General features: G+C 41.7%; 1 protein-coding gene across 2 annotated transcripts in view; it reads right to left on the minus strand.

Annotated features, from left to right (window-relative positions):
- Window positions 1–1,143: 1,143 nt before the first annotated feature.
- RPTOR (regulatory associated protein of MTOR complex 1) overlaps window positions 1,144–9,242 on the minus strand; it is a 488,176-nt gene continuing 480,077 nt past the window's right edge. For both annotated transcript variants that reach the window (XM_027850143.1, XM_027850144.1), the window contains 4 exons: window positions 7,573–7,659; window positions 6,227–6,343; window positions 5,152–5,281; window positions 1,144–3,961 (listed from right to left, as the gene is read on the minus strand). In XM_027850143.1, the coding sequence (XP_027705944.1) occupies window positions 3,893–3,961; window positions 5,152–5,281; window positions 6,227–6,343; window positions 7,573–7,659 (403 nt within the window). In that variant the 3' untranslated portion in view covers window positions 1,144–3,892. The remainder of the gene's footprint in view (window positions 3,962–5,151; window positions 5,282–6,226; window positions 6,344–7,572; window positions 7,660–9,242) is intronic.

The following is a 9,242-nucleotide window of genomic DNA, read 5'->3' on the forward strand; positions in this document are numbered from 1 at the left end:
AGAGGAGAGAAACCACCAGATTTGGCAAATGGACATGTCCTAGGAAGGAGAAATAAAAAGTCACCTCCACAACTTTAGTTAATGGAAGTGTCTCTTGAATTCACCCCTCAAAGGGAATGGTCAAAGAGGAATTGAGTAATTTTAGGAAAATCATTCTTCAAGGATGTGACAAAATATTAAGTTACTATTGTTCTATTTGATGAAGCAAAATGTTAACTGAGCTTTATCCTGAGCACTGAAATTGTTCTCACTGGGGAATTTGGTCTACTGTTCTGAATACTATAACTGAAATGGCTTGTGTTGCAGAAGTACTCAAGTTAGGCTAATCTAAGTGAACAAAAGTTGTTTCTGGCAGACTTGTGCCTAAAACAAAAAGTGCAGAATTTTCTTCCACACTGCTCTCTCAGAACTGTTTCTAACTATTTTAAAGCAGCAAAAGCAGGTGCGTCTACCAACCAATACCTAACCCAGTGTCAATAATCCAAATACAAGAGTTTTTTTTAAGATGATGATGGAGTGAGCACCTTTTGGAACTTGAATTTCCCAAACAGACAGCATGTGCTTATTAAAAAAAGATTACTTTTATTGTTTGGGTCTACCATCAAAAATAAGGGACTTCTCTTTGGCAATCTGCCCCAGCAACAGTCAGGGGGATCAGGCTTTCCTTCTCAAGGTTTCTAATCATCCAAGGAAGACTCTGAATGACTTTAAATAAAAACTATGGACTGAGGACATCACAGACTGAGAGAGAGTTCAGTGTTACAGCTAGAGTGACTTTATGTGCTTAATGAGAGGAGCCCGGGGGTACAGCTCTTCACTTGGCCATCTGTCCTTCCATTCTTTGGTGTACCTGAAGGATGTCCACTCTTACAACAGTCTCCCACTCCCACCCCAATCTTGCTTTGTCTCCACTGCTGTCCAACAGAGTTATCTTTGGACAATTCACTTCATCTCAGTGACCCTCAGATTCCTCATCTTGTAAAATGGGCATCATCACAACAGCACTGCCTCTCTTATGGGAAAATGAGGAAAATAATTTATATGTCATAAATTTCCATGGAGAGATGACTTGATGTTGTTATGCTACTGAGCAATTCTATCTTTCCCTCCCAGGAGAAAACTGATGACCAGATAGTTCTGCATTTATTTTTTATTAACAGTTTATTCTTTGTCATTGCTTACTTTCACATTACAAGTCCATGTTTTTTTTAAAGTCTTTTTTAATTTTAATTTTTGTAAAATAAATAGATAAATGAACCTTTAGGTAGGATGCTCTCTAGAGCCTTGGTTAACTTCATGATTGAATTTTCGCATCAAACCTCTGAAAATACAGCCCACGTGCACACGCATACACACGTGCACACACACACACACACACACACACACACAGATACACACATGCACTCACACACTAGATGAAAGCTAACTGTAAAAGTTACTTAGTCACTCCTGGCTGTGCCAACTTGGAAAAGTGTTAGAGACTGCAGGCAGGAGGAGGAGAAAAACCTTTTTTTCTCGGTCTGGTACCATCTACATTTTGCCAGGTAATGGTTTTGTCTCAGAGCAGAGAGAAATGCATATTAGGTTAAAAATCTCTTGAGTTTCAGCTTTGTTAGTCAGTTATTTGCAGATTAGAAGCTGTATTAACACCTAATGGTGGATCCTCCTCAGGACCTTCTCTGAACCTCCCAGTTCAGTATAGGCTGGTTGGTTCAATCCTAAATATGGACACAATGAATGAAGACAAGCATATTAGCCTGATAGACACATCATTTGCACAGGCTGCCAACAGTCTACCAGCTACTGCTAATTCAATCACCTACATTTATATAAAGTTCCACAATAGTTTGCTAATTGTTCTTTTCCAGCCATGGAGGTGCGTGGGGAACCCTATGGCCTTCTTGCTACCAAAATGATTTTATCTAAGCTGATCTAGTCATTCTTTTAGAAGGCCAAAGGAGTTAGTCAGGAGGATAACCGGGATTCTGGGTGGGGAGGCAGTCTCCCTCACCGTGAATTTCAGCATCAACATCTTACAATGACTTTTCTTTTAGTAGGTACATATTTATTACAGAGTGGCTAGAAGGGGCAATTCATTTGGCCTGCATCTCCTCAGGAGAGCCCTCACAGCCAACTCACCAATGGGCAACCTAAGACAAGGAATTTCCCTGGCATTTTACCCATGACAACAGAGTCATAACTCCATCAGACAGAATCCTGCGGGTGAGGTTGAACTGCCTTCCATAATAAAGAGAACAAAAATATTTCATCACTTTTTTTTTTACCACTATTATTGGCCTCATTATTGGCAGAATTAATTAGGCCACTACATTAGCCTATGAATAATTGTGATACCCAAAGAAATATGGAAAAAAAATAACGTTTTTCAAAATATCATCATTGTGGTTAAGTTTGGCAAATGCCATTTTTGTTCTCAAACACTGCTTAAGATTACATTCTTCTGGCACCTAACAGGGGAAAAATTATCTTTATATCTCCCATATCTCTTTCTCTCAGGCTACTCACACAAAACACATACACATACACGCATACACACATATACATATATCCCTACACACCCATACCCTAAAGCAATCACCAGGGAAATTTCTTTTTCATTACAGACTGCAAGATGCTTATCTTAGTTATACCAGGATATGGGAGGAAAGGACCAGGAACAAGGGAATGTGTTGTCCTGGAAAAAAATTACCCATCATTGACCCACTGTGACTCAAGAGTACAGTTGCTCTTCTATTCTTGTACACATAAGCATGCACATGTGGGCACGCAAGCTGATAGGCATGCTCCTGGGTATATAATTACCGAGCCTGCCAGTAATCTGAATATTAGCACTTCTGCAAGAAATGAAACCCGATGGTTTAAGGCAGCAGCTATAACAACCAAAGGGTTCTGTCATCTGTCCAGAGCCAGCGAAGCACCTTGTGCTGATGGGATTTGTTTGTGTGAGGAAGGAGAACAATTTAAAAAACAGAGTCAGAATAGGGCTGACAGAAAGAAGGTGAAGGTGAACAATCTTGTCCCTCATGGTGCCCACACAGGCACTCCTACCAACAAGGGGAAGTCCTTTGAGCACTCATTATCCCCATTTCCTTACATTAATATTGCCTGGCTTGGGGTTCCCATTCATATGCACAGTTCAAGTAGGAGCTTCCACTCGATTCTTTTCTTGGTCTTTCCTACCTCCTACCCTCAAACATTCTCAGTAAGCTGAGCACATTCCTGACTCTGTGTAGGAAGGGAGAGAAATGGGGAGAAGCTGCATGGATGGCTCATTCTCGCTTCGCTTCATCACAACTGCCCAGTGTCTGGGGCTCCATCCACCGGTGGCCAAAGCAGGCATTACTGTCTGCAGAGACAGATGGGGAGCATGCTTGCTCTTCCCTGCACATGAGCCCCTGGCCAGTCCGGACTTCAGTCTTTCAGCCATTTGCTAGCTAGTATTCTGGCAAAATAAAAATACACAAAACTAATGGGATCTTCCCCCCTCCCCACCCTAAAAAAACCCAAACACAACAACAAAAAACCTCAACCAAAATGGTAACAAAAACAAAACAGGTGTGGTTTGTTCAAGTCCTTTGAGCCCGGAAGTTGTGTTCTTAGCAGAGAAGCAACCATCGAAAACAAAAAGAACAAAAATCCCCTTCCTTTCCTGTACTTTCTAGACATTATAGCAAAAACAAAAGAAAGCAGGCAACTGTCTCTCCTCAAATCATCAGTAGCTAAGTCAGAGGAAAAAAATGTTCAAGTTACAGGTTGCAGCAGCAGCCAACACTAAACATTCAAGTCGATCATTTCACTATGTACACGACAGGAGAGATACAGCCCTGCCTGGGAAGGACTTCCCCGTCCCTGGGGAGGCTGCAGGCTCCTGTTATCTGATGCGCTTCTCCACGGAGTACACCGAGATGTAGTAGTCATTGCTTCCAACCGCCAAATGAGGCTGCAGAAGAGAAAGCAAACCAGAGAGAATAAACAGCTTGCTCAGCCCACGCTTTCACACAAGGACCCAGGCAGAGAGATGCAGAAGACAAAAAGGCATTATGGGCAGCAATATGCAAATCACTTATGAAGTCATCAGGCTATCTTGATCCTAAATGGATCTAAGAAGGTGCAAATTGCAATGGTGTGCAGTCTGTCTTTCACCTAAGAGTTTTCATTAATCCTACTGTACACATTGCTATTCCAGGCAGGCCCAGAAATGATGGTGGCTATTAGCTGCCAGCCTGTAGCTGGGACAATGCATTACCTGTCTTCCATTATGGGGAATTTGCATATTACCCATAGTGCCTAGCATTTTTCTTTCTAGGCTAATCCTATGGGGACAAATTCTGTGTATTTCATCTAGTCCATTTCAGTGGAAATCTTGGGTTGAGAATCCTCTGGAGCAGGGGTTCTTAACCTGTGTATGTAACATTTTCAAAAATATTATGATAACAGTATTTTAATACAACTAATTTTCTTTGTAATACTTATGTATTTTATGTTTGCATTTAACAACATTATTCTGAGAAGGGGTCCATAAGCTTCACTAACTGCCCAAGGAGCCCATGACACAAAAATGGTTAAAAATCCCTGAGTCTGAGTTTCAGGCTGGAAGAAGGTAACTTAAAAAAAATATAACACATGATTACATGAATGGATTATTATTAGTGGCAAGGCTGGACATCATTAACTCTACTAATTTTGTTGGGTTGCTTTTGTAAGGAGAAAGTGGGAACAGGAAGATATTCTAATATCATTGTTTGCTGAAGGGTACTGGTTTCATTTCATGGGAGGACCAAATGAAGCTGATTTTTCAGCTTTTGAACCTATGTTCAAGGTCAAGGTATCAATAACAGTGTCTGTCCTGAAAAGCTCCACAGGCCGTCTTTCATTGAGCAATAAAGTTAGCTTCCCCGATTCTCAGGAGGTAAATGGGGGCAGGAGAATATAGGCACAGATCATTTATTCACGGGTCTATTGGCCCCAGAACTCAGGTGAGTGAGGCTGGGGTTACCCCAGGAGCAAAGGTGAATGGCTGATTGGTACAGGGAGACAGGTATTAGTTCCACTCAAGGGGTCAGCACAAGTCCAGTTTAATACAGCAAAGCATTCACTCAACCACAGAAATCCTGACGCAAGGATACAGACCCAGTGGGGGTGGAAAGCCAAGCAGCTGATGGCTCCGACTCTTTGTCCCATAAACCCATCATAGTATTTGATGTTGTTGATCAGCTCTCCATTCCCATTGTAGATAGCAGTGAACTGATTCATTGAGCCACTATAGGGCAGGAAAGAGAGAACATGTGTAAGTCAAGATTGTTCATTTATTTATTTATTTTTGCCACATGTGTTTGTGGGGGGTGAAGTAGGGGCAAGAGGGATTTAAACCAAATTCTTTTCCTCTATGCTTTGCCTCAGCCACTCCTAAAAATGGGGTTTGTCTCTAAAATTGAGCAGAAGGGGTTAAACAACAATGCAGACAAATAGATCTTCTCTTCAATTCACTTAGAGACTGCTGGAAAAGATATACTGTTGGGCCTGGATTAAAACTGTTTTCTCCTAGAATAACACTGTTCATCAGGACAGAAGACCAGGAGATAGATTTTTCTTGTGTCCTTCATAATATGGATGCTGGGGCTCAGCAATCTTTCTTTAGAGATGAACCTTTGTGCCACTCTTTGACACTTTGGGAACTTTTGAGTAAAATCTCTATATGTAAGGCTCTCAGATCCAATTTCAGTGCATGAGGGACAAAACCAGAGAGAGGAGAAGCTGGGGCCAGGTACTAATTGATTGCTCAGATCCCCTACTATCCCCTCCTAACCTAGGGTAGAGGCATTTGGTTGCTGTCTTTGTCATCTATCATTTCTTTCTTCTCACCTTTGAGTTCTTCAGCTCTGAGGATGCTAGAATTCCTAGAGCTTTCTTAGGGCAACAAGGAAGTAGAGACTTTACGTTCTTGGTTCATGATGTTATAAACATTTCCTCCCTAGTGCATCTGCTATTTATACTGGGGCTATGAAGGTGGAGCCCATGATACTTAGGAGCTCTGCATCTTCTTTGTGGATGATAAAGTGGGACACAAGGATTCCTCTTTCTCCTCCTCTTGGGGACTCAACTGTGGGGGTATGTGGCAGGGAGTGGGGGGATGACAACATTTTTCCTCTCTCTCTTGCACTGAAGGAAGATAGTTGGGAAGGGAAGAGAGAAGACTGGCACCTACCATGCAAACAAATTCGCCTGTGGGTGAATGTCAAGGGCCGTCAGTCCTTTCACTATTTGGAGGGCATTCACAGACTCGGGCATTCGGGGGTCGAAGAAACGTACATCTCCATTGACACTGCCAAGAGAGAACATTTTCAAGCATTATGATTTGGGCCAGTTTGATGGAAGGGATCATCACAATGGAGCAGACTGTGGGTAACTTTCTGGGCCAGGATACTTCACCAAGTACTAAGAGCCAAGACTGTGGGGATTAGGGTGCAATCTCAAACCTGGAATAAGACCCTTTATTCTGGCACTTCATTCTGGTACATGAAAAAAGACTCTGATTCTCTATTTACATAAATATTGCACAAGGCCAAAATATCCTGGACTCTGAATGATAGTCAATTAAATAACATGGGAAATCTGGCATTCTTTTAAATGCCACTCATTTGGGAAGCCAGGGTTGTGTGAACTGCTCATTTTCTTTCCTTCTTGTTTAAGAGAAAGAGGTGTGGGGTAGCTAGGGATCGGCAATTGTCACTGCCCATTCTAGAAAGTATGAATCCTCTTTGGTTCTGGAAAAAACCCAAATATGGAAAGCATGGATTATATCTTTTATATTTTGTCAGGAAGATTAGATTCTGTGGAATTGGGAGCAATGACATGATGACAGCACACATCTGACAGCTGTGGTGTTAAGCCCCCTTTCCAATATAGGAGAATTTTAATACCCTCCTGCCTTCCACAAATAAGAAGAAAAGAACAGCTCTGTGAAGAAGGCGTGGTGGCTTTGTGATAGTAAATTACATTCTGCTGTCCCTTTAATGGGCAAATAAATATTCACTACTCTCAGCACAGTATTTACCAAGCAACAGACATGGATTTATGAGCAGAAAATTGCTAGATGGTGAAGTAATCCTGCACAGCAATATGCCCAGCAGACACGTACTGCTCCTTCTTCTTCCTTATAGTCTGTCTGCCTGATGTGTGGAAGAGAACAAAGGTGATTTTTGAGAAAGGGGGACATATGCTGTATAGAAGGCATTTCACCTGCTTCCTTGGAGTGTTTCCCCACTTTGTTCCCTTTACCGTTTGCAATGAAGCTTAGCCAAGGAAAATGCCCTGAGAATTCAACAAGCAAGGCCAGCCAAGCTGGAAGACACAGACGTATTTCCTCACTAACCTCCTGCCCTCATCAGTGACCCTTTGGCCAGTCCCAGGCAGAAGTTAATGACTGCTCTGAAATGCCAAAATGAAGTGCTATCATTTCCTGGCTGCTTAAATACCAGGCACATATTTTTAATGGAGAGGAAAATAATGTTTTTACAGTAAAATGTCTCATAAATATTCCACTCTCATTACCTGACGCTCATGATGTGGCCCTCGGGATGTTTCTGGAGGTGTGCTTTCACCACCCAGGCAGTATGCTCACGGTAGGTCATAACTCGGCTAGAGAAAAAGGAGAAGGTGAACTCTTGACATTCAATTAGCGACTGAAAATCCTGGGCAGAGCATTGAAGGCTCTGTCTAGACTCATGGTTCTCGGTCTTGATGGGTACAATGAGGAGGCTAGCATGGAAAAACCAACTAAACATTTCTTCTTACCACAAGTTTGGGAGTTGGCTGGTAAAATGTTATAGGAGAAAAACAGGTCTATATTTTCCCTTGTTCCCCAAGGTGCAGGAACTAAAATGACATGAAAGTTTGGGCAGTTCCCTTCACCTTAACTCTGTTTTGAGGGTAATGGAGTAATCAATCAGAAAGGAAAGAAATAAGCATTTATTAAGCATCTACTATGTATCAGTTTCTGTACTGAGCACTGTGCAAACATCTTATTTGATCCTTGCAACAATGCTGGGTGCTATTATTACCTCCATTTTACTGTGAGGAAACTGAGGCAGGCAGGGATTAAGTGACTTACACAGGGTCACATAAGTAGGCCTGGGTGGTCTTTGGGGTAATCAGTAACTTTTGAAATTTTCAGAGAAGAAAGAGGGATCAGCAATATTCTAACACTACTTTGTAATTTTGTCTTAAGGGAATTTGGTGGGTCTACCACGGAGACAATGTCCCAACTCTAATTTCAAGTCCTTTCCTCTTACAAAATATGTAGGTTGAGGAGGAAGGGCTAAGAGCTCACATTCCATTTTCCCCTTCAGTGTTTTCTCCACATTGTCTCCAAATTCCATTTGAGTCTATTGCTGAGAGGCCTCATACTTCTACAGCATCTTTCTCCTAAAAACTTTCAAAAGCTTCATACAGACATACATGCACATGCACGTGTGTACATACACACACACCCACACACACACACAATCTCAATATCTAATTTATTCTCACAAACACATGCCTGTAGAACAATGAAGGGCAGGAATGAAGTTCTATGTTTTATATCTCTTGAAAATGAGATATATAAGTAACATGTCAAAGGTCATTAACGAGAAAGGACTAGAACCTATGTCTTCTGACTTGGAACTTTGACCACCATGTCTGATTGCTTCTAGTCAGGAGGTGGAAATTCACAGCTTTATCCACCTTTTCCAATCAGATAAAGGTTGCTGCTGTGTCTGTTCATTCTATGGGCTCTCCTGTTAAGGGTACAAAAGGCAGGCAGTATTTTTCTTGTGTTGGGAATCTAGGGTGACCTAATTGAGATTCCTGTTTCTTTTTAAAAAATTTTTAGCCTTATCCAAGACTAAATGGCTCCCAGTGGAAAAGTATAAAAGTACACATTTCTCAGTAGACTACTGAGTCAATGCTTGATTGTTTTTCAAAGTAATTCTGATCCAGCTTTATGCTGGATGATCACTCACTCATGGCCAAACTCAGTCAAGCAATTTTGGCCTCTTATAAATAAATATAGCTTCTACCTCATTGACAGTGTGACCCTGGGAAAGTCATTTAACTCCTATGGGCCTGAGTTTCCTAAACTATAAAATGAGAAAATTGGTCTAGCTGGTCTCTAACGTCCCTACGGTGGGGGTGGGGAGGGGGAGAGAGAGAGAGAGAGAGAGAGAGAGAGAGAGAGAGAG

Source organism: Vombatus ursinus, unplaced genomic scaffold, assembly GCF_900497805.2.
Source record: "Vombatus ursinus unplaced genomic scaffold, bare-nosed wombat genome assembly UNPS02008996.1, whole genome shotgun sequence".
Taxonomy (NCBI): Eukaryota; Metazoa; Chordata; class Mammalia; order Diprotodontia; family Vombatidae; genus Vombatus; species Vombatus ursinus.